The sequence below is a fragment of the Malaclemys terrapin genome, chromosome 2 (assembly GCF_027887155.1).
Source record: "Malaclemys terrapin pileata isolate rMalTer1 chromosome 2, rMalTer1.hap1, whole genome shotgun sequence".
NCBI classification, from domain to species: Eukaryota; Metazoa; Chordata; order Testudines; family Emydidae; genus Malaclemys; species Malaclemys terrapin.
Genome location: NC_071506.1, coordinates 65362035 through 65387802, shown reverse-complemented (window position 1 = coordinate 65387802; position 25768 = coordinate 65362035). Strand labels below are relative to the sequence as shown.

At 43.4% G+C, this 25768-nt stretch overlaps 1 protein-coding gene across 2 annotated transcripts in view; it reads right to left on the bottom strand.

The window, feature by feature from the left end:
- Positions 1-18310, bottom strand: part of NSMAF (neutral sphingomyelinase activation associated factor) — a 61742-nt gene extending 43432 nt beyond the window's left edge. For both annotated transcript variants that reach the window (XR_008443833.1, XM_054018264.1), the window contains exons 1-5: positions 18061-18310; positions 4385-4474; positions 4203-4281; positions 4044-4111; positions 3919-3955 (exon numbers count right to left, since the gene is read on the bottom strand). Coding sequence is in view for 1 of the 2 variants with exons in the window: in XM_054018264.1 (XP_053874239.1) it covers positions 3919-3955; positions 4044-4111; positions 4203-4281; positions 4385-4474; positions 18061-18113 (327 nt within the window). In the remaining variant the exon portion in view is untranslated. The remainder of the gene's footprint in view (positions 1-3918; positions 3956-4043; positions 4112-4202; positions 4282-4384; positions 4475-18060) is intronic.
- Positions 18311-25768: the final 7458 nt, after the last annotated feature.

Sequence of the window (25768 nt, the reverse complement as noted above, 5' to 3'; positions counted from 1 at the left end):
TGCTTTTTATATCACAGCTTTCATCCAAGGATTTCCATACATTACCAGTATTATAGGCAGTGGTGCTGGAACGAAGAGTGCTCCTGCATCCTCTGGCTTGAAGTAGTAATAACAAACACCAAAGACCTGGTTTCCATCATCAGCACCCCCTTAGGAAAATTGTTCCAGCACACCTGATTACACTGGTCTACAATTTTTGAGAAGTCGACTGCTTCAGAGATAAAATGTGCTATTTATTATGTATTTTGATGTGCTGAATTCAAATATGACAATTAAAACAACTGATTGGCTACTGTTTCTAAGATATTTAAGTTTTTACATTTTATGTCTATGTATATTGTGTAGATAAAGTTTTAATCATAAATTGTAAACCTAGGTCTTTTCATGTGTTTATGGTTGCTTTACATGATAATATTTCACCTGTCCTGTTTATGTAACACTTTAAAAATCAGCAAAAGGGTTATATAAATAAAATTTATTATGAAACAAAGGCAAAAAACTATTATGTACATAGTTTAGTCCTATTCAGTGTCTACTCGGTGCTTCTTGGCTTGTCTCTTGTATTCATTAAATGGAGCATCTCTTGTCACTGTCCAGCAATAGTCTGCAAGCATTGATGGGCTCCATTTGCCCTGATAGCGTTCCTCCATTGTTGCAATGTCCTGGTGAAATCACTCGCCATGCTCGTCGCTCACTGCTCCGTAGTTCGGTGGAAAAAAATCTAGATGAGAGTGCAAAAAATGTGTCTTTAGTGACATGTTGCAACCAAGGCTTTTGTATGCCTTGAGGAGGTTTTCCACCAACAACCTGTAGTTGTCTGTCTTGTTGTTTCCGAGAAAATTTATTGCCACTAACTGGAAGGCTTTCCATGCCGTCTTTTCCTTGCCACTCAGTGCATGGTCAAATGCATCATCTCGAAGAAGTTAACGAATCTGAGGACCAACAAAGACACCTTCCTTTATCTTAGCTTCATTTAACCTTGGAAATTTTCCACGGAGGTACTTGAAAGCTGCTTGTGTTTTGTCAATGGCCTTGACAAAGTTCTTCATCAGACCCAGCTTGATGTGTAAGGGGGGTAACAAAATCTTTCTTGGTTCAACAAGTGGTGGATGCTGAACACTTTTCCTCCCAGGCTCCAGTGACTGTCAAGAGTGGCCAATCTTTCTTAATGTAGTGGGAATCTCTTGCACAATTATCCCATTCGCAGAGAAAACAGCAATACTTTGTGTATCCAGTCTGCAGACCAAGCAAGAGAGCAACAACCTTCAAATCGCCACAAAGCTGCCACTGATATTGGTCATAGTTTATGCACCTCAAAAGTTGTTTCGTGTTGTCATAGGTTTCCTTCATATGGACTGCATGACCAACTGGAATTGATGGCAAAACATTGCCATTATGCAGTAAAACAGCTTTAAGACTCGTCTTCGATGAATCAATGAACAGTCTCCACTCATCTGGATCGTGAACGATGTTAGGGCTGCCATCACACCATCAATGTTGTTGCAGGCTACAAGATCACCTTCCATGAAGAAGAATGGGACAAGATCCTTTTGACGGTCATGGAACATGGAAACCCTATCACCACCTGCTAGGAGATTCCACTGCTGTAGTCTGGAGCCCAACAGCTCTGCCTTACTCTTGGGTAGTTCCAAATCCCTAACAAGGTCATTCAGTTCACCTTGTGTTATGAGGTGTGGTTCAGAGGAGGAAGATGGGAGAAAATGTGGGTCCAGTGACATTGATGGTTCAGGACCAGAAGTTTAATCCTCTTCCTCGTCTGACTCAAGTGAGAATGATTCTGGTGCATCAGGAACCGGCAGTCCTTCTCCGTGGGGTAATGGGCGTATAGCTGATGGAATGTTTGGATAATGCACAGTCCACTTTTTCTTCTTTGACACACCTTTCCCAACTGGAGGCACCATGCAGAAGTAACAATTGCTGGTATGAGTTGTTGGCGCTCTCCAAATCATTGGCACTGCAAAAGGCATAGATTTCCTTTTCCTGTTCAACCACTGGCCAAGATTTGTTGCACAAGTGTTGCAGCATATGTGTGGGGCCCACCTCTTGTCCTGATCTCCAATTTTGCAGCCAAAATAAAGATGATAGGTTTTCTTAACCATAGTGGTCATACTGCGATTTTATGATGCAAAAGTCACTTCACCACAAACATAGCAGAAGTTATCTGCACTGTTCACACAAGTACAAGGCATCTCTGCTCACTTTGGCTAAACAGAAATGTGTCCCTTTGCAAAATCAAACACTGACAAATAAGAGAGCATGATACTGTATGATTTCTAGAGCTGATATAGGGCAATTTGTTCAGCAGAGTGACGTAAGCTTTGTTATGATTGTATCATCCATGACTTCTAGGAATAACATGATGCAATTCATATCATGTATGACCCAATACCAGCTTCAGATTGCATTATTCATTGTTTTGCCTAAAAAGCAAGTACTGTCCAAACCCAGTCATAGATTTAGTCATAGATCCAGTCAAAGATATATTTTAGTCATTTCTGGTTTAAATTGAGATCCCTCCCCTTTATAACTCACTTATCCTCCGCCATTCCCAAGTCAAGGGTCGTATATACTGACCCAATAGCATATCTTGAAAACTAGAGCCAATCAACAATTTTAAACATCATTTTCGTTCTCAGTGACCCAGAATTAGTAAAGTTTGACTACATTTATTTCAGAAGCATTTTGGCTGTAGAGCAGTGTTATAGGAAGGAGATGGTAGCACCTAACTACCTCATATTTAGTTTGCTGAACACTTTCTATTATAAAAGATGTTTTTGAGATACTGCAAGAGGAATCCTCCTTGGACTACAGATTGGGCTAATGTGTTTTGTTCTTCACAACTTTAACAGGAGAGTGTGGGGACGAAAAGGAAAAGAACATAGCTCCACTCTTAGGGACCTGACTGAGTTTGCAGGACTGGTTGTTAGAAAGGCATCTTTATATTTGTAAACAGAGGACATTTTATATAGAAGTTGTTGCCATGGACCCATAATGCCATTTTCACAGAAGCTCTACACTGAAAATAGAATAACTAACTGTACTGGGTATAACTACATCAGTATAACTAGTACAACTTTCCCATGTAGACAGTCTAGTGACCTGCCCAAATTAATTTTCAACTGTAGCAATTTGTTCTTTATTAGGGCAAAAACAAGATTACAAGTGTGAAATCTACCAGTGGACCAAAATGAAAATGGGTTGAATTTTTTTCTCAAAAGATTTCATGAAAAGTGTGTCCATTTTTTGTTGAAGTCTTTCTAATTTTGAAATCTTTAGATCCGCTCCATTTTTCTAAATGAAGCTTAGAATGTTGAACATTATTTGCAAATTTGAATTAACTATATCCAAGACATTCCATGCTCTAACATTACTTCCATACTTCATGTTCAGTTGCTGAAAATTTTAATGCACACGCAGTAGAGTCCAATCTTTGAACTGAGTTTTCCACTTGATCTTTGAAAAGACAGATGTAAGCAAGCCATGATGGTAGTGGAGAGTCAGAAAAACTGCAAGAGATGTAGAAAGACCAAAACAAGAAGTATCAAAGTTGAAATACACCTCCCTTGGTTTTTAATGATAAAAGTGATCCTCCTGTATCCATTCATTTCTGAAAATATTATCTTTACTAGGCAATTTGCAATTGAGCTTGGAGGTAAATTTATCGTATCTGACTTACCATCTATTCAAGAGATACCCTCAACATGTCAACGTCAACTAAGTTTGAGTTGAACATTTCTTTTTTTCTGTATTTACTTATTTATGAAAGATGCTAATAACGGTAATGTGGCATATTATTTTCTAGTTCATTGTGTCCAATATTGTTTTTTGAAAATGCTTAAAGAAATCCTAGAAAAAACTTTTTAGTTATGAACCATGAATTTGTTATGTTTTTCTTACCTGATTGGATACAACAGAAATCACTCCAGGTGTATACCTATAATGTAGATAAGGTACTTGAAATACAAGTATTCCACTTATTAAAAACAAAAATAGAAGTATCTAAACATCTTAAATTCACATACCAGGTGAAAGGATTATTTGCTTCATTATCTTCTGGTGCTTCTATACTAATACAGTCTCGCAATGGGATCTGCAGCAAGTTATAGAAATATGTATTTCTTTAAACATACATTTTAAAAAGAAACTAAGTTACTACCAAATGATCAGACTGGACAATTTACCTTAATAATGGGCTGGATTTTCTCATCTGGTTCAAAAATAATTGATTTTGAGCAGATTTTTAGTGAACCTCTGATTTTCCTAAAAAGAAAAGGAAAAAGAAAAAAAAGATTTGCATAACCAAATTGAGATCCAATAGCTGAATGACTCCAGTATAATTTTCAAAACACAAATGGTTTTCTACCTTTCATCTCTGCAGTCTTTGTTTATAATATGATTAGCCGTATGCTGTTCAAAATAATATTCCTCCAGATTAAGAAGGAGCAGCGAAAACCTACAAATAAAAAAAATGAGAGGGAAATGTTTTCGTTTTTTTAAGAAACTTTTCTCTTCATGCAGGGATCGGACTTTGCATTGTTCTTATTAAAATATACTGTCAAATGGGTAGGAGTAACACAATTAAAGACATGTTGGAGGTGGGCTTTCCTAAAAAATACAATTGTGTTTTAGGCATTTCTGAAGTGTTAAACACCATAAAAGAGATCTTTTATGCTCTGTTACTATGCTGGTCAAAAAAACAATCCTGATTACCTGGATGAACCCAGCAGGACCACAAAGGCCAGTATGGCTCAACCTGATCAAGGTAAACCATGGAACAAGTATCACCTAGCACAGTTCACAGAAGCTGAACTCACACCAGTTTAAAAGGAAACAGGAAGCAATCAATTATTTCAAAATAAGTAAGGCTTCTCTCTACCATATAGCCTTGAATCATTTGATATTATCTATGCCACCATCACTTAGATTTACATGTTATTGAAAATATAAGGAAAACATTATGTATATGCATAATCTTTTCAGTTATTATAATAATAAACATTTTTTAAAACTGCACTGCCAAGATTGTTTGGGCAATCTGTGAATAACCACAACAATGAATCCTTCTGAAAGGCCTTGCTTTCTGTATTAGAAATAAAAGGGTGATGTTTCCCCCGACTTTCACTCAAAATTTGTTTCAGCCCTTCTCAATTCCATTATTTGGTATGAGTGAAAACTAGTGTCTGGCCCTTACCTTTAGGGTCTTTGTGAAATTAGAGACTAACAAATTTATTTTGGCATATGCCCAAATAAATTTGTTAGTCTCTAAAGTGCCACAAGGACTCCTCGTTGTTTTTGCTGATACAGATTAACACGGCTACCCCTCTGAAACCTGTGAAGTTAGAGAGAACCGTGGATGACTAAGAATTCTCTTAACACCAAAAAGTGGTCAGCTTTCTGGAAGTATGTAAATCGACAGTTGCTATCAGAAATTTGCCATATGTAAGACACTTATCTAATTAACACTAATTGTTAACAATATTAAATAGCTCAGCACTATAACCAGCTGATTCAAAGCCCATTGAAGCCAATGGAAATTTGACTTCAATGTGGTTGGGCTCAAGCCCTAAGTGACCCACACCTAAAACTTCACTTTAAGTGCATCACAGGAAGCACTTGTGTAATATACTCCTGAGGGAATTCTGCACCAAAAAATTAAAAATTCTGCGCACAATATTTTAAAATTCTGCAAATTGTATTTGTCAAAATAAAACTATATAATATACCAGTTTCAATTATTTTGGTAATTTATTCCAAAATACCTGTCAGCAAATGTGTCTGTAATAATACAGATACAGACAAAAATTCTCCCAGGAGTAGAGAGTTAAAGAAGCCCCTATGACAGCCCATTTCCTGTTTCTCTGCCCCCTCCCACTCAGAGCCCAGCTGGAGGCCAGACACACTCAGCCCCTCCCCACCAGAGCCCAGTCATGCCCATCCCCCACCCAGTCACTCACACCCCCTATCCCCAAGAGGCCAGCTGTGGGTCCGTCCCCCCCAGCCCAGACACTCACATCCCCTACTCCCCAGAGGCCAGCTATGGCTCTTCCCCCTGGCCTAGACACTCACACTTCCTCTCCCCCAGAGCCCAACTGCGGGCACCCCAGCCCTGACGCTCACACCCTCTACTCCCCAGAGCCCAGGGATCCAGAGGGAGAAACAACTGATGCTGGGTCCCACGCTTACATAGAGTTTCCTGTGTGGTGCCACCCCCTCCTGCCTTGAGCTCATGCTGGGAACTGCAGTGGCTGGGAACCCTCAAGTTCCCTCCTATTCCCCCTCCTCCTGGCCATATCTATTTGTGAGCTGGGCTCTGCTAGGTCCAGCGGCCCCTAGTGGCGACCAACATCTCTGCATCACATTTCTGTGGAGGGAAAGGGGAAATTTTGCATGCACGCTAATTTTCTGCAAAATTCTGCATTGCGCAATGTCGCAGAATTCCCCCAGGAGTATGTAATATAATCAAATTATGTTGCCTCTCTGTAAGTCAAGACAACACACTTGTCATAGATATGGCCACAAGTTGTAGAACCACTATGCAGTTTAATTGCTCAGAAATACATTGATAGCAACACATCATAATGAGTATCTGATAAATTATTACTTCTTTGAGGATCATTCAATATTTTATCTTAAGTGTGGGATTGGAACGAAAAATAGTAGACTGCTTTAAAAAGGCAAAAATACCCTTAAAACAGAAGACAAAGGAAAAGGACATCTTTGTTGGTTAAACAAGAGGGGCCAGCTTTCAAAAGAGCACAAAGGGTAACTCTACACAATGTTTTGGGGCTACTAGCAGGAGTGAGCCTCCCAGAGTGGGTCAAGAGACTCGGGTTATCAGGGCTCACACTAGCACTCTAAACACAGCTGTAGAGACATTGCTTTGAAGTTGAGGCTCAAGCTGGAGCTCAGGCTATGAAGCCTAGGAAAGGGGAAGGGCTTCATATATTGGACTTGAGCATTTAAAATCTAGTCAGCTAAAAGGAGCTTCTGGTACTATATCTGCCTGAGCCACCCTGCCGACTTTTGGGGCCTTGGGGCTGTATTTTAAGAGAGAGCAGGACAACTAGGATACATAGGATTACCATCTACTGTTTCTGAAACCAATGTGAAAATATTAATTAAGATAATTATTTGTATTACAGCAGTAGAAGGCCAGAGCAAAGAGAAATTCATTTTAAAATGGAAACCACAAGAGAATACCACAGGAGTACAGTTTCCCTTTTTTGACACTATCAACACAATGTGTCAAACCCTGCTGTTCAATATAATTTTTTTTCTGGAAGCAACTATCCTACCAGTTCCAACATAATGACACCAGCAAGCAGCCAGTGTAAGGGAACTTAATTGAATAGACACCACGTCTGCAAGCAGACTGCCTGCAAAGGGGCTACATCCACAGAAACATTCTCCAGAAAGTGTATCTGGCAATCAGAAGGCGTCAATGAAACTCTGGTGACTACCTAAGATCACAAGCTGGTCTCACTTCTTTAAGTAAAAATATTTATTGAGAGCCGAGGGAAACCCTTTAGGGTGCACATCAGTATCGATGTGTACATTAAAAGAGGAGATGATGTGAGTTTAAGGAAAGGAATTCAACTGATATTCAATTAACCAAGTCAGACTGATTGTGAAACAGGAAGCATTGTAATATTGTGTATTGGCTCACACTGATATCTCCCTGAAATGGCATGATGAGATTGTTAAACTCTATATCAAAAAAGGGCTATTTATACATGTTTGTTTTAGCTTTTTAAAAAAACATACTGGAGATGGGGGAGTTCCAGACTGCCTGTTAGTTACTTTCATGAGATGTGCTGAAACCTGAAATACAGCTTGGTAATGGAGGGGTATGAACCTAGTAACCGGAGGCTTGAAAAGCATTTGCTATTATATAAGAGATTACATATTCACAAAAGATCACCGTATTTAGGGACTAGAACCTGCAAAGTACTGAGTGACTTCAACTCCCATTGATGTCAGTGGGTGTTGAAAGTGCTTAGCACTTTAGTACTGTACATATCACAGTGCCAGCTGAATTTAAAATGCCTACGGTAACCAAGCACAGCCTATAGTTTTGCTTGGACAGCTTTCATTTCATAGCTCTGTTTTCTACACTGTGCCAATTAAATTAATGGATTAATTTACTAAGATACATGAAAAATCAATGTGGTGACTAAGTGGAATATAATTTCTGAAGAAGAAATTAAAAAAAAAAAAAAAAATAGATCTTGCCTGAGAAGATACTAAGACACATGAATAGAAAACTGCTTGAGTACTTGACCCTGGGCAACAGATTATTATTTACACCTGAATATTGAAAAAAAAAAAAAAAAAAAAAAAAAAAAGTGTTGGCACACGCCACTGTACCTGTGGAGGAAAACGGCCAAACATCCTAACACCAAAAGCTTGTCTACACTACAAAGTTAAGTTGACTCAAATTATGGCAACATACAGCTGCCGCTGTAATTAAACCACTGTCGGGCTGCCAACCCTCCAGGATTGTCCTGGAGTCTCCAGGAATTAGATTAATCTTTAATTAAAGATTATATCACATAATGAACTCTCCAGAAATACATCCAACCAAAATTGGCAACCCTATTGCATATATGCTACACTGTGTATCAGCGGAGTGCATCCACAGTAATAGCGCTTGCATCAACAGAGAGCAGTGCACCCTGGGTAGCTATCCCACTTTGCAACTCGCTACCATCTACGGCAGAGTGTTTTAGAAAAGGTATGCAATACCTCATGGGACCAGGTTCAGCATCCCATGATTAAGTTTTCTCCATCCCATCATTCCATGTAGGTTCTGCAACACTTTTCAGCAGCCCCAGTAACCTGCACACCCGCCATTTCTGTCAAAAAGCATGGATCTTGCACTGCTTTTCAGTATTGTGGGGAGCATTATGAACACATCTGATCCTTCAGCGTTCCCTGAGCTGAGAGTCTGAAGCAGATGCCTTGGTGTTTGCCTTGCTGTGTGCCATGGAAAGAAACAATTCAAATTGCTGTTGGGATTCACGGAGCAGTTGCCCACGATGGATCGTCAGTTCTGGGCCCAAGAAACAAGCACTGAGTGATGGGATCACATCATTATACAGGTATGGGATGATGAGCAGTGGCTGCAGAACTTTTGGATGGGCAAGAACACTTTCCTGGAACGGTGGGCAGAGCTCGCCCCAGCCCTCCGGCACAGCGACACCAAAATGAGAGCTGCATTCACAGCGGAGAAGCAAGTGGTGATCACTATGAGGAAGCCGGCAATGCCAGATTGCTATCAATCGGTCGGGAATCAGTTTGGAGTCAGTCCATCGTGGGGGTTGCTGCTAGTGTGCGGGGTCATTAATTGCATCCTGCTAAGAAGGGCTGCGACTCTGGGCACTGTGCGGGAAATAGTGGATGGTTTTGCAACAATGGGATTCCCTAACTGCGGTGGGGCAATAGATGGCCCACATATGCCTATTTTGGCACCACACCGCTTTGCGACAGAGTACATCAACAGAAAGGCCTACTCTTCTATGATATTGCAAGCGCTGGTGGGTCACTGGGGTTGTTTCACCAACATCAACACGGGCTGGTCAGGGAAGGTGCATGATGCATACAGCTTTAGGATCACAGGCCTGTACAGAAAGTTGCAAGCAGGGACTTTCTTTCCAGACCGCAGGATTACCGCTGGGGATGTGGAAATGCCAATAGTGAACCTGGGAGACCCAGCCTACCCCTTACTCCCATGGCTCATGAAGCCATACACTGGTCACCTCGATAACAGCAAGGAGCGCTTCAACAACAATCTCAGCAGACGCAGAATGACTGCTGAATGGGCCTTTGGCCATTTGAAGGGTCACTGGCACTTTCTACTCAGGAGGTTAGACTTCAGCGAGGACAATATTCCCATTGTCATAGGTGCCTGCTGTGTGCTTCCTAATATGTGAAGCAAAGGAGGAGAAGTTTCCGCAGAGGTGGAACATGGAGGTGGAACAGCTGTCTGCTGATTTTGAGCAGCCAGCTAGCATGGCTATAAGAAGAGCTCAACAGGGAGCTATCTGGCTCAGGGAGGTTTTGAAGGAGCATTTTAACAATGAGCCACAGTAATGTGTGTTGCTGTAGTGAGCTGCGCCTGGTACTGTTTTTTTTTTTTTTTGCACCATACTATGAACCTTGTAATGACTGCTGTGCGCACACTACTATAACGATGCAAATGCACCCACTGCTATTCTCTGTGAACATTAAGCAACCACCTTATATGGGAGAATAATAAATTCAGTTTCCATAAGTAAATTTTTATTCCACACCTATGCAAACATACCTATGTAATGCTGAGGTAAACTTCATACATACAGGGAAAAGGGGGAGGAACAAGGAATTCACAAGCACATACAGCAACGAGGCTCTTACACGGTGTATGTGTGGCTGTCATTTTGTGCAAATCTCCTGCAAGGTGGAGTGCCCGGTGTACTCTAAGATATGTGAAATGTAGCAGGGGAGTGTAGGGAGGTCCTGAAATGCAGTTCTCTATTGCCTTTGGAGGGAGGTAAGAACAGATGTGTTCAGCCTGAAGTTCGTTCAGACATCACAGCATGTCTCTTTGCTCCTTGAGCAGCACTATCGTCTCTTGCTGCCCGTTTCTCCTGTTCTTGCTATCCCTCTGCATTTTGTCATGATCGCCACCCGCCAAGCCCTCTGCTCGCAATCCAAAGCACCAGAGGCTTGCAGGACCTCCTGGAATATGTCTTCCCTTGTCCTCTTCTTTTTCCTCCTTATCTGGCTGAGCCACTCCACTGGTGTGGATGAAGAGAACCTCAAGGCCACATTTGCAGCTGCTAAAGAAACAATGGGCAGAGGTACTATTGTCAGTGCATTTACTCCTCTTGATCCACACAAGTTACAAGTGCAACATTCTCACTTCCCCTTGGGACTCAGAGCATGGTGGCAGCCCTAGCCATGCTGAGTATAGCCTGGGGAAGAAAGGGGTGAGTTGGAACAATAGGGGGATAGCACTGGGCCATCAGTACAAGTGGATAGGGCTCTTGCACTAAAAACTAGCTCCGTCTTCCACAGCTGGTGGTGATTGTACCTGATATCTCACTCCTGAGAGTAACTGAAGCTCCTGCATGTGTCTGGCTGCAGACCAGGTCCATATGCTGTTAGCCTGTGTGCCGCAATGGTGCCTCCTGAAGTCATTGCCCAGTGGCATGGCAAAGTGTCTGACCATGGGGGAAGAAACAAGGCAGCCCCCTTCCAAGCAGCCTTGAGCAGAGGATTGCAGACTACCTCCAGGATCTCTATTCCCCAAGAATTCTTCCGTCTCCTGCCAGCATAGCTACCGCCTGTCGGGAAGATGGATTACCTACACCAACAGAAGAACCCCTCCCATCGACGTAGGTAGTATTTACCCTGAAGCGCTATCTGTGCTGCTATAGTGTTTTAAGTGTAGCTACACCCTCAAAAGAGTCAGCCTTTAAGCAAGAATCCCAACCGTAGCTACGGCTGACCTGACGCTTCATTATGAAATTAGAGGGAGACTGGAGGGGAGCAGCATAGCAGCCTCAGAAAGGTGTTAAGTGCCCATTCATCTCGATGAATTGGGCCATGTCTACACTAGAGAGCTTACAGCAGCAGCGCTGTACCGATGAAGCAGTGCTGCTGTAAGATCGCTTGTGTAGCCACTATGCCAACAGGAGAGAGTTCTCCCATTGACATAATAAAACTACCACCACAAGCGACAGTACCTATGTTATCAGGAGAAGCTCTCCTGCTGACATAGCACTGTCCACACTACCATTTATGCCAGTAAAACTTAAGTCGCTCGGGAGGGTGTTTTTTTCACACCCTTGAGCGACATAAGTTTTGCTGACATAAAGTGGTAGTATAGACATGGCCTTGTTCTCAGCTGAAACAGAACACCCAATGGAGATTAATACAGCCTGAAACAATAGCTCTGTGATGCACAAATTGCTCCATTCATGTTGGTGGGCATTCCACGCACCAGGGCAGGGCTTCCCCAGATCCTAATTTACATGGGAGGAGGTGGTAGGGAGATGGACTCAGGCCTCCTTAGAGACACAAGGAAATCTAGATCCCAGTTCACATGAGAGGGTAAGGAGAAGATTCCAGACACTCCAAGAGAGGCAAGTCCCCTCCCGCCCCAAAATCTAGCTCACGGGGGGGAATCAGACCCCTACAGATGGGCAGGAGCACCCAGATTCTGGATCTCAGGGCACACTGACCTGCATATCACATAAGGGGGTTAGGGAGTGGGTGGCACCACCACAGAAAGGCAAACACACACCAGAAACCAGGTTAGGGAAGGTGAGGTCACATCCCCATATATGGGCAGGGTCCCCCAGATCCTGGCACACCACCAGGGCATGGCTCAGGGCTCAGACACTCCCAAAGGACAGGAACCCGCCAGATAGCAGTTCACATGAAAGCACAGTGAGAGGGACTCAGACCTCCTCACTCAGACAGGCAAGCTCCCTCCAGAAGCTGGTTCAAATTGGAGGGAGGCATGGTAGGAGGGTCACAGCCCTGTAGATGGGCTGGGGGCCTCCTGATCATGGCACACATATGGGAGGGGAACGTGGGGCTGACAGGAACTTGCCCCTATTCTTCCCCAATCCCCTGTCACTCATCTCTGTCGTCCTTCCCACTCCCCACTGCCATCCACCAACTCCTCTCCCCCATTCCCACCTGCTCTTCCACCCCAATCACCTCCCCTACCAGCAAGCATTTCCTTATGTAGGTTTATTTTCTTTTCAAAAAATGTTTTCAGCACCTTTTGACTATTCTGCTGTATTCACATTACTTTTCCTCAAAATAAGAACCGCCTTTTGACAGAGGCAGATTGGAACACTGTCTGCTTTTTTCACTTCAGATTCTGACCTGGTCTACAATGCCTGAGGTGGTGCACAGATTCAGTGACCATAAGTAAGGCAAAGATTTAGTCATGGGTATTTTTAGAAAAAAAAATCATTGACCGGTCATGGGCAACAAACAAAAATTCACAGTTGTAACCGGTCTATGACTTTTACTATAAACACCCCCAACTAAATCTTAACTGTCATGAGGCCTGCTACTCTGGGGGGCCCCCGGGACCAGTGGCACCGGCCGCAGCCTGGGCAGTCCCTGGGGCCAGCTGCCCGGGGCTACCAAGCAGCGGCTGGTGCGGCTGCTCCAACAGCGGACAGTGCGGCTGGCTGTGGAGCCGCTCCAGCAGCGGCTGCTGTGGCTGACCCTACGGCCACCTGAGCAGTTGGCCCCAGGGCCAGTAGCTCAGGCAGCCCAGGGGATCATCCACACTGGTCGCAGCAGCTGCGAAAATTTCATGGAGGTCACAGAAAGTCATGGAATCCGTGACAGATTCGCAGCCTTAACCATAACACACCCTCAGGTCTTGTGATGCTGAGAGAGTTTTCCAGATAGCTAGCCTCTCTCTGCACATGTGCTCTGTAATCCATTAGCCACATGAGCCTTAGAACTGCTTCGCATGCACAAAGGTGGAGAACCAAACTCTTTTTCAAATAATGCTTTAATCTGAGCTCCCCCAAAAGGCTGATGGGTGCCAGGGACCCTTGAGCAATTGAGATCCTGGTGAGATGATCAGAGCCCTGGTTTCATCTCTATCTGTGCACAAAAATATGTTACTAGAGTGTGTCATCATTAAGAAATGCTGTTTTTTCCCTGAGAGTCTGTACCTCAGGAACCCCTTGGTCAAACCTACTAACAAGAGGTAGATATGAAAGTGAGGATACCAAGGTCAATGTCTTGTGAGAAGCCCATTTCTATCATTACCACCCTCAGCGCCTAAGCAGAGAGGGAACTCCCTGGATCCTGCTGAAACATGTATCCATATCAATCTGATTAACAGATTCCTGAAAACGTGAAGTTTCACCACCCTCTGCTCTCCCTTCCCACTGGGTCTCTAAGCTGTCTGCTTACCAAATCAGCCCAATTATATTCACTGAGAGAAGATTTTAGATAACTACAGAGTTTTAAAGCCTTCAGTAAGATAAAATAAATAAAAGTTCCGTTTCCATCCTGAGCTCACTCTCAGCCTTTCATAGGTATACTCATTTGAGAGGAGGCAACCGTAAGTAGGATTTCCTACTTGTGCAGCTTTAAGCCTCAATTCTGCAAGGTGCCCCACACGGGTGGTCCTCTGCGCCTGCACAGAGCCCCACTGAAGTTATCAGGCATCTATCTGTATAGAACAGCTTGCAGCATCAGAATGTGAGTAACATCTGCAATGGCTGGAATCACCAGCTTATTCGTAAAGTAAAACTCTGAATAAAAATTTAGACACTATTAACTGAACAAAGAATCCATAAATAAGAAGTGACGCTCATTTACAGTGATTTGAGCAGGACAGCTCTCAGTAAGTTTTTGGTTTTGGATAGTTTGCTCCAAGAGGAGAAGACAAGGTTATTCGTTCAGAAAAAAAAGCCAAACAATTGTTTTGCTCAGGATCCACCCGCAGAACTGTATGCTGCCAATATCTTACATGCAAACAGAACACTAATGCAGAAATAGATAAGCTTCCTAAACAGGAAACAGTGCAAGATGTAGATCATTAGATATAGGTTTATAAGATTCTCTGTATCAAGTGTCAGACCAATGAGTTAATCCCACCCGCATCTGTTCACGCTAATAACCCACAGCATAGAGAACTCAATCCATAAATACTACAATGATCTTACAGGAAATAAAGCCATCTCATTTTACTTGTAAATTTTGTAACTAAAATTAGTGTACTTTTTAGAAACCTAGTTTTATTTCCTTCAAATAGCAAACATACAGCAGAAACAGCAGGGACAAAAATAGAAGATTTTAGTTCAAGTCAATTGAAAAGGACACAATACATGCCCCTCAAGTAATATTTTTACAAAGCAAATGGGAGAAAAGAAGCGTCAGAGAAATGAGAATTGATGTCTACCCATCTGAAAGGGATATTTCTGTTCTAAACCTATGAAAGATGGCCTGCAAAGGAAAAAAAGACACTGGGTTTTCTGCCCTTTTTTGGTGTTTGACATTTTTTTATGAAATACAAAGAAGTCTTGCTTTTTTATTTGCTCAGTTTGTACACACACGAGAAATTCTGGTGTTGTCCTGTTTTTCTGGAAAACTGTAGATAACTGGAGAAGTAGGAGGCTTATGAAATCAGATACTAAGAAAGTTAAACTCGATTAATTGAGAAGGGAATGATTTTTATTGAGATTATTTAAAACTTTTTCTGTAGGTCGTCTATTTAAAGGGATATAATTAACTTGTAATCTAGTCAGTTTCATAACGCGAGTTAAATGTTGTTTGAGGTACTATGCCTGCCTCTCAGTCAATTTTCTACTTTTATCATCTTATATCTTAAATATTGTTCTATGCTGCTGTGCAAAAAGCCAACAAAACTGACTATACACAAACGGTCAAATGCACAAAGTAAATAAAATGTGGGGAAAAAAAAAATCAAATCTCTTTCAGTTACATAGTTACAACACCCAAGATCAAATTAGTAGATAAAGGGGCACAACTTCTGTCCAAATGCCTTTAACAAATACCCAGCAAGCAAATAGAAGAAAAGCTCTCTGTTAGAGATTCAACAGCTTAGCCCTTCAATTATGGGATGAAAAAGCATCTAAGAAAAACAGAAGTGTCAAGACTTTATATTACTGATGTTTTTAAAAAAAAAATCAGTGGAGCAGAAAAAAACACTTTAAAGCAGGGGTAGTCAATTATTTTTTGTCAGGGTCCAAATTTTTTGGTCAATGTATAGGCAAGGTCCAGACTCCAGAGAAAAATAAATTTAAAAAATAACAATAATGATAATATGAAAATAAAAAGATTTCAGGGTCCATTCAAAAGCATCTGGCAGTCTGGATTTGTCCCAGAGTCTGCGCTTACTGACTACCTCTGCTTTAAATGTTTTCACATCTTCTTTGTCATAAAAAGGGTACAAACCCATATACTAAAGGGGGAGCATCTATTTGGGTATCGAAACAAAGGGATCTGCAGGTACAATCACATGATCACAATTCTGAAGGTTGTGGGTTCAAGTCTCACTCGATTTCACACTGAAAGGCCATCTCCAGTTCACCCAGCTGCAAAATGGGTAGCTGGTCCATCAGGTTAGGGCAGTCAAAGGCACCAGGACACACTGGCCACATCATTACCTTGTGTACTACTGGCTATGAAATTGACGTCACTTAACCATGTCAACCCCATGAGCCACTGGCTCAAGGGAACTTTGATTATAACTAATTATTGGGAAGGAGCAAGCAATTGAAATGAAATCCACAGATATTAACCTGGGAGTGGTTACAAATACTAGTAAAGACGGAAATCAGTATTTCTTGAATTGCTGCAATTAGAAACGTTAGTAGGCAATAAAATTGTGAGATTAAATTTGGGAGAAAAATACTCGTTATAGATTTCAGTGGCTGAGAAGACCTCTCAGAAGTAGTGATGACAGTCCAAAAATAATGGACTGTGAATTAGACTTGAGTTTGCCCACAGACCCAGGTGATGGGACCCTCACATTTTCCATCAGCCACTACTAGATTTTCCAATCCCCGATCTCATCATGTTTTTTACAATTTAAAAGTTCTCCATTCAAACAAAAGAAAACCATTCTTCCACAAAATAAGAAATTTGGTGGAACAGATTTAGTGTTTCTTTCCTATCCCCTTTTCCACTCTAAGAACTTTTTTGCCCCATCAGAGCTTTAAGGATTGTTCTTTTCCTTCTCCTCAGACAAGATTTTTTCCCCTCTAATTTATACAGCTCACCCTCAAGGCGGTATATTCCTAGGACTCACACCCTTCTCCTATGGCAGTGCCCAACGCTACCCCAAAAGCATCAGAGTAGCATCAAAGTGGTATCTTTTATTATAAAAAAAAAGAATTAAATATTCAATAATATAAAAGTAATCCAATGGACATTTGTATTTAATGCATATGTAGAATGCTTTACTAATTTCACCCCAGCTCTCCTTTTTCATTAGCCATTGGTTAGTTAGCCATTCAGTTTGTCTCATCGTCCTGTGGTTTCCTTGCCAAGGATGAAGAGTGCAATGCATCCAACAGCTGCAGAGAAGCACTCACAAGAATAGCATTTGTAAAATGGGCACGTGATTAGTTTACTACTCCATCCCTATTGCTACTGGCACTGCAATGTGTGCCAAAAATGATGCTTATAGTGTTTTAAGCTACTGAGTACACAACTGACATGGCTACTGTTTTAATGTGTATCTTAAAGTAGATCAGGGGTAGGCAACCTGATCTTCAGTAGCACTCACACTGCCCAGGTCCTGGCCACCAGTCTGGGGGACTCTGCATTTTAATTTAATTTTAAATGAAGCTTCTTAAACATTTTAAAACCCTTATTTACTTTATATACAACAGTTTAGTTATATATTATAGACTTATAGAAAGAGATCTTCTAAAAACGTTGGCACGTGAAACCTTAAATCAGAGTGACTAAATGAAGACTTGGCACACCACTTCTGAAAGGTTGCCGACCCCCGAAGTAGACAATATATTTATGTCTCTTTAAGAGACTTTTCCAACTTTAGCGAACCCTATTTTAGGGAATGATTCTCCTGATCATTTCATAGTAATCAGAGTTAGGCCTGACCCAATGTGTGTGACTCTGGTCTTCCCCATTAACCAGAAGTGCTCAGAGTAGTGTTTATGTTATCTTCCCAACCCCATACCACAAATGAAACAATACACAGATCTTTATCCTGTCTTACATATGTCCTGAACACCTGCTCCGTGGGTATAAGTCTGTGTGCATGTGAGAGAGCGTTTGCACTATGCACAGCCCAGCAGGAGACACCGCATTGTGAAAGGAGAAGGGAACTGTCAGTGCTGCACAAATGTGCCCCCCTCCCCTTGGGGAGCGAAGGGGGAAGTGTCAGCGCTGCCCAAACCTGCCCTTCCTCTCTCGGGGGAGCTGGGGGGAATCTGTCGGCGCCCGGGCCGCAGGAGGCCAAGCCGGAGCCTCCCCCATCGCAGCCCGGCCCAGCCGAGCCCGCGGCGGAGTCCCCACCTCTCCTTGGAGTAGAGCTGCTGCTCCTGCCGCCTCTTCCGGGTGAAAGCCATGGGGCCGCCCGCAGGCCCCGCCGGGGGTGGAGAGCGCGGGGCCGGCCGTCCTCCCGCTCACTGCCCGGGGCGCCCGCGCCGCCCCTGGCGCATTTATCCCGCGGCGGGCAGCGAGCGGCTGCGGACCCCGCTCGCCAGGCCCGAGTCGGGCTCCGTCCACAAGGCGCACGGCGGTGGCGGCTGCAGGGATGTGCCAGAGCCCGGCCCCCTGCCGGCCCCGTGCGGGGGACACGCCCCCAAGCAGCGGCCACTGCTGTTATTGGTTATTAACCAGGCCGGGCAGTGGGCGGGCCCGAGCGGGGCTCCCAGCTCTTCCCAGTCACGCAGAGCCGGCGCCAGAGCCAGGCCACCGCCACTAGCCTCCCTCCCCATAACCCGAGCCGCCGCGCCGGGCCGGGCCGGGACCCTGAGTGGGCGATCAGAGCTGTGCGCGGTGCTCTCTGCGCACCCCGCGGGACTCTGCCCCTGCAGCGCTGATGGCAGAACTAGGCATTAAGAACATCTTCCTCCTGGAGTCTCAATGGATCAGATTAGGGCTGTCAAACAATTAAAAAATAATCACGATTAATTGCATTGTTAATAATACAGCAAAAAGAAGAACAGGAGTACTTGTGGCACCTTAGAGACTAACAAATTTATTTGAGCATAAGCTTTCGTGGACTACAGCCCACTTCTTCGGATATGCATATCCGAAGAAGTGGGCTGTAGTCCACGAAAGCTTATGCTCTAATAAATTTGTTAGTCTCTAAGGTGCCACAAGTACTCCTGTTCTTCTTTTTGCGGATACAGACTAACACGGCTGTCACTCTGAAACTTGTCATTATGTTAATAATACAGGGTTACCATATTTTAATTTTTAAAAAGGAGGACACTCCATGGGGACCTGGCCCCGCCCCAACTCTGCCCCCTCCCCTGAACGCTCCGCCCCCTGCTCCTCTCCCTCCCCTGCTTTGCGCGAATCAAATGTTCGCGGGAAGCCTGAAACAGGGAGGCAGCAGGTAGGCTGGGGCGGGGTGCGGCGCGGCTCAGTCCGGCCCTCCTGGCTGAGTGGCTCTCTTTGGCGGCCGGCCAGCCCAGGCCAAGAGGCTCTGTCCCTGGCGTCTCCCGCCCGGCTTGAGCCCTGGGGCCCCCGGCCAACTGCCCCAGCCCCAGCTCCGGCCGAACACTGCGCCGGCCCCCAGCCAAGTGCCCGCGCCCCCGGCCCGGCCCCTGGCCGAGCACTGCGCCGGCCCCCGGCCCAGCACCACACCGGCCCTGGCCCTGGCCCCCAGCCAAGTGCCCACGCCCCCGGCCCCCGGCTGAGCACCGCGCTGACCCCGGCCCCCAGCCAAGTGCCCGCGCCCGTCCCCCGGCCGAGCACTGCACCGATCCCGGCCCCCGGCCAAGTGCCCACGCCCCCGGCCGAGCACCGCCCCGGCCCCCAGCCAAGAGCCCACGCCCCTGGCCGAGCACCGCGCCGGCCCCCGGCCAAGTGCCCGCGCCCCCGACCGAGCACCGCACTGGCCCCCGGCCCCCAGCCGAGCACCGCACTGGCCCCCAGCCCCGCACCGCCGGGCTCTCCCTCCCTATTTTCCCGGACATGTCCGGCTTTTTGGGATTTCCCCCCGGACGGGGATTTGAGGCCCAAAAAGCCGGACATGTCCGGGAAAATCCGGACGTATGGTAACCCTAAATAATAGACCATTTATTTAAATATTGTGGATGCTTTCTACATTTTCAAATATATTGATTTTAATTGCAACACAGAATACCAAGTGTACAGAGCTCACTTTATATTTATTTTTATTACAAGTATTTGCACGGTACAAAAACAAAAGAAATGGTATTTTTCAATTCACCTAATACAAGTATTGTAGTGCAATCTCTTTGTCATGAAAGTTGAACTTACAAATGTAGAATCATGTATGAAAAAATGGATTCAAAAATAAAACAATTAAAAATTTTAGAGCCTACAAGTCCACTCAGTCCTACTTCTTGTTCAGCCAATCGTGAAGACAAACAAGTTTGTTTACATTTGCAGGAGATAATGCTGCCCGGGTCTTGTTTACAATGTCACCTGAAAGTGAGAACAGGCATTCTCATTGCATTGTGGTAGCCGGGGTTGCAAGATATTTACATGCCAGATGCACTAAAGATTCATATGTCCCTTTATGCTTCAACCACCATTCCAGGGGACATGCGTCCATGCTGATGACAGGTTCTGCTTGACAACAATCCAAAGTAGTGCGGACTAACGCATGTTCCTTTTCATTATCTGAGTCAGATGCCACCAGCAGAAGGATGATTTTCTTTTTTGGTGGTTTGGGTTCTGTGGTTTCCACATTGGAGTGTTGCTCTTTTAAGACTTCTGAAAGCATGCTCCACATATCATTCCTCTCAGATTTTGGAAGGCGTTTCAGATTCTTAAACCCTGGGACCAGTGCTGTAGCTATCTTTAGATTTCATAGATTTCACAGACTTTAAGGTCAGAAGGGACCATTATGATTCTCTAGTCTGACCTCCTGCACAATGCAGGCCACAGAATCTCACCCACTCCTGTAACAAACCCCTATCTTACGTCTGAGCCATTGAAGTCCTCAAATCATGGTTTAAAGACTTCAAGGTGCAAAGTTTCCTCCAGCAAGTGACCCGTGCCCCAAGCTGCAGAGGAAGGCAAAAAACCCTCAGGGCCTCTCCCAATCTGCCCAAGGGGAAAATTCCTTCCCAACCCCAAATAATGGTGATCAGCTAAACCCTGAGCATGTGGGCAAGACTCACCAGCCAGACACCCAGGAAAGAATTCTCTGTAGTAACTCTGATCTCACCCCATCTAATATCCCATCACAAGCCATTGGCCATATTTAGCGCTAATAGTCAAAGACCAATTAATAGCCAAAATTAGGCTCCCCATCATACCATCCCCTCCATAAACTTGTCAAGCTTAGTCTTGAAGCCAGATATGTCTTTTGCCTCCACTATTCCCCCTGGAAGACTGTTCCAGAACTTCACTCCTCTGATGGTTAGAAACCTTTGTCTAATTTCAAGTCTAAACTTCCTAATGGCCAGTTTATATCCATTTGTTCTTGTGTTCACATCAGTACTGAGCTTAAATAATTCCTCTCCCTCCCCAGTATTTATCCCTCTGCTGTATTTATAGAGAGCAATCACATCTCCCCTCAGCCTTCTTTTTGTTAGGCTAAACAAGCCGAGCTCTTTGAATCTCCTTTCATAAGACAGGTTTTCCATTCCTTGGATCATCCTAGTAGCCCTTCTCTGTACCTGTTCCAGTTTGAATTCATGCTTCTTAAACATGGGAGACCAGAACTGCACACAGTATTCCAGATGAGGTCTCGCCAGTGCCTTGTATAATGGTACTAACACCTCCTTATCTCTACTGGAAATACCTCGCCTGATGCATCCCAAGATCGCAATAGCTTTTTTCACGCCCATATCACATTGTCGGCTCATAGTCATCCTGTGATCAACCAATACTCCGAGGTCCTTCTCCTCCTCTGTTACTTCCAACTGATGCGTCCCCAGCTTATAACCACAATTCTTGTTATTAATCCCTAAATGCATGACCTTGCACTTTTCATCCTATTACTTTCCAGTTTACAAAGTCATCCAGATCTTCCTGTATGATATCCTGGTCCTTCTCTGTATTGGCCATACCTCCCAGCTTTGTGTCATCCGCAAACTTTATTAGCACATTCCCACTTTTTGTGCCCAGGTCAGTAATAAAAAGATTAAATAAGATTGGACCCAAAACCGATCTCTGAGGAACTCCACTAGTAACCTCCCTCCAGCCTGACAGTTCACTTTTCAGTACAACCTGTTGTAGTCTCCCCTTTAACCAGTTCCTTATCCACCTTTCAATTTTCATATTGATCCCCATCTTTTCCAATTTAGCTAATAATTCCCCATGTGTAACCATTTCAAATATCTTACTGAAATCGAGGTAAATTAAATCCACTGCATTTCCTTTGTCTAAAAAATCTGTTACCTTCTCAAAGAAGGAGATCAGGTTGGTTTGGCATGATCTACCTTTTGTAAAACCATGTTGTATTTTGTCCCAATTACCATTGACCTCAATGTCCTTAACTACTTTCTCCTTCAAAATTTTTTCCAAGACCTTGCATACTACAGATGTCAAACTAACAGGACTGTAGTCACCCGGATCACGTTTTTTCCCTTTCTTAAAAATAGGAACTATGTTAGCAATTCTCCAGACATACGGTACAACCCCTGAGTTTACAGATTCATTAAAAATTCTTGCTAAAGGGCTTGCAATTTCATGTGCCAGTTCCTTTAATATTCTTGGATGAAGATTATCTGGGGCCCCCGATTTAGTCCCATTAAGCTGTTCGAGTTTGGCTTCTACCTTGGATGTGGTAATATCTACCTCCATATCCACATTCCCATTTGTCATCCTGCCATTATCCCTAAGCTCCTCATTAGCCTCATTAAAGACTGAGGCAAAGTATTTGTTTAGATATTGGGCCATGCCTAGACTATCCTTAACCTCCACTCAATCCTCAATGTTTAGCGGTCCCACTTCTTCTTTCTTTGTATTCTTGTTATTTATATGGCTATAGAACCTTTTACTATTGGTTTTAATTCCCTTTGCAAGGTCCAACTCTACATGGCTTTTGGCCTTTCTGACTTTATCTCTACATGTTCTGACGTCAATAAGGTACCTTTCCTTGCTGATCCCTCCCATCTTCCATTCCTTGTAGGCTTTCTGCTTTTTCTTAATCACCTCTCTGAGATGCTTGCTCATCCAGCTTGGTCTACAACTCCTGCCTATGAATTTTTTCCCCTTTCTTGGGATGCAGACTTCTGATAGTTTCTGCAACTTTGACTTGAAGTAATTCCAGGCCTCCTCTGCCTTTAGATCACAAGTTCTTCAGTCCAATCCACTTCCCTAACTAATTTCCTTAATTTTTTAAAATTAGCCCTTTTGAAATCAAAAACCCTAGTCACAGATCTATTTTTGGTTATCCTTCTATTCAGTTTGAACTGAATTAGCTCATGATCGCTCGAACCAAGGTTGTCCCCTACAATCATTTCTTCTATGAGGTCCTCACTACTCACCAAAACCAAATCTAAAATGGCATCCCCTCCTGGTTAAGGAATCCATCAGCTATCACATCCAGGAAAAACTGAGCCCTATTATTATTACTAGCCCTTGTCCTCCAGTCTATATCTGGGCAGTTAAAGTCCCCCATGATCACACAATTCCCATTAATATTTACTTCATTAAAAACATCAAAGAGGTCTCTATCCATATCCAAATCAGATCCTGGTGGTCTATAGAACACCCCAAGCACTATCCCAAGGGAGGCTCTAGTAGCTTTCTTCCCCAATATGATTTTTGCCCAGACAGACTCTGTCTTATCCATTCCACCACTTCTTTTTTCTACCTCATCATTGATATACAATGCTACTCCATGCTTTGCCTTTATTTCTGTCTTTCCTAAACAACACATACCCTTCAATACCTGTACTCCAGTCATGACTACTATCCCACCATGTTTCTGTTATCCCTCTAATACACCTCTACCCTGATATAATGCGACCCGATATAACACAAATTCGGATATAATGCAGTAAAGCAGCAGTGATGGAATAAACTGCTGGCTTAAGTCAAGTCTCTGGTTGCTTCCAACTCATTGGAAGGTCCTCAATTCCTTGATTAGAATGCTCCCATTAGTGTAAATCCATAGTCCACAGGCTAGAGCAGGACAGAGGTCTGGAGCAGGAAAGAGGCTAAATGGAGGTGTTTCCCGGAGGTGTTTTATATCTTCTGCCATGTGGAGGGAATCCCATTTTTCTTACTGTGGAAAATTACAGTAACAAGATGGTGTTTGGAGTCACATGGGCAAGTCACATGTCCATGCATAATTTTGCTTAGTCACAGCAGAAAATCATTACCTATATCCCAGACAGAACATTTACGGGACAGTCCATTCAGTGTAGATGGGTGTCTCCCATGGTCCATTGTCAGTTAAGTGTTTCTTGATGGGCCACTTAATCTGAATAGTCCCTCCAAGATGTGCAGGCTAAATACTTTGTGGGCATTACCCCAGGAGCAAACATTTGAAATCCAGGTATAGAGCCAATACTCATAACTTCAAATACAAAAACGATACGTGCATACAAATAGCATAATCATATTCAGCAAATTATAACCTTTCCATAGACACCTTACTTGACAACCTTTGTACAAGATTTGTTGCAAATATATAACAGTGGTTGCAACAATGATCTATATGGTCATATTTAAATCAGATAACGTCACACCATTTTTCACTGAAATTTTGAAACTGACATTTTCAAATGAGCTCTCATAATTATCTAACATTTTGCAACTAACTGATACATTAATGGCATTAGCAGTTTGTGTTGAGAAGATCTGAGTTAATATTTTTGCTCTTTTAAAAGATAGCTTTCTTTGGGCTAAATTCTGTAAAGTGAATTCCAATTGTAAGTTCTTTGGGGCAGGCACCATCTTTTCATTATGTATGTGTACTCACAATGGGGCTCAATCCCTGACTGATTCCTCTTGGCACTACCACAATAATAATAATAATAATGGATGAATTTGGCCCATTGTGTCTGAGGAACAAAATTTTGTGCTATCTGTTGTCTTGCACAGAGGAATGCCTACAACCTGGCCTACACACAAAAGTTGCATTAGTTTAACTAAAATCAGTTTTTAATTTGATTTAGTTAAACCAGGGGTCGGCAACCTTTTAGAAGTGGTGTGCCGAGTCTTCATTTATTCACTCTAATTTAAGGTTTCGCATGCCAATAATACATTTTAACATTTGTAGAAGGTCTCTTTCTATAAGTCTATAATATATAACTAAACTATTGTTGTATGTAAAGTAAATAAGGTTTTTAAAATGTTTAAGAAGCTTCATTTAAAATTAAATTAAAATGCAAAGCCCCCCAGACTGGTGGCCAGGACCCGGGCAGTGTGAGTGCCACTGTAAATCAACTCACGTGCCGCCTTCGGCATGCGTGCCATAGGTTGCCTACCCCTGAGTTAAACCATTGCAAACCTTGATGTGAACACACTTAAATCAGTTTACAACTGGCTTATATCTACTTAGTTAGGGTGACCATATGTCCATTTTGGATGGGACAGTCCCTTTTATAAGACCTGCCCCGGCTGTCCTGACATTTTTGGCAAAAGTGGGCATTTATCTCATTTGTTCTTGCCAACTGATGTGGAGGGGGCAGGCAGGTCTCGGATGAGCGGTGATGCCAGTCCCACATGGGGAGCCGGCTAGGCTCGGTTGAGAGCTCTTCACATGGGGGAGGCAGGGCTCAGGCCAGCAGCTCAGGCCAGCCCCACGTGGTGTCCCGTTTTCCCTTTGGTAAATATGGTCACCCTATACTTAATTTAATTCTGCTAAATGTATATAAGTCAGTTGCAAACCAGTTTAAGTGTGTCCACACAGGGGGTTGTACCACTTTGATTAAATTCATTTTAAAATCTATTTTATTTAAACCAGTTCAACTGTTTGTGTGTAAACAAGGCCTTATTTACCTGGTAGGTGGGGCAAAACACCCACCAGGACCTTTACAATGCAGGCATTCCAATAGAATGCTGGCATTTAGAGTTGTTGCATAGGAGGAGTAGTGAGTGAAGTACTGAAGGAGAATAC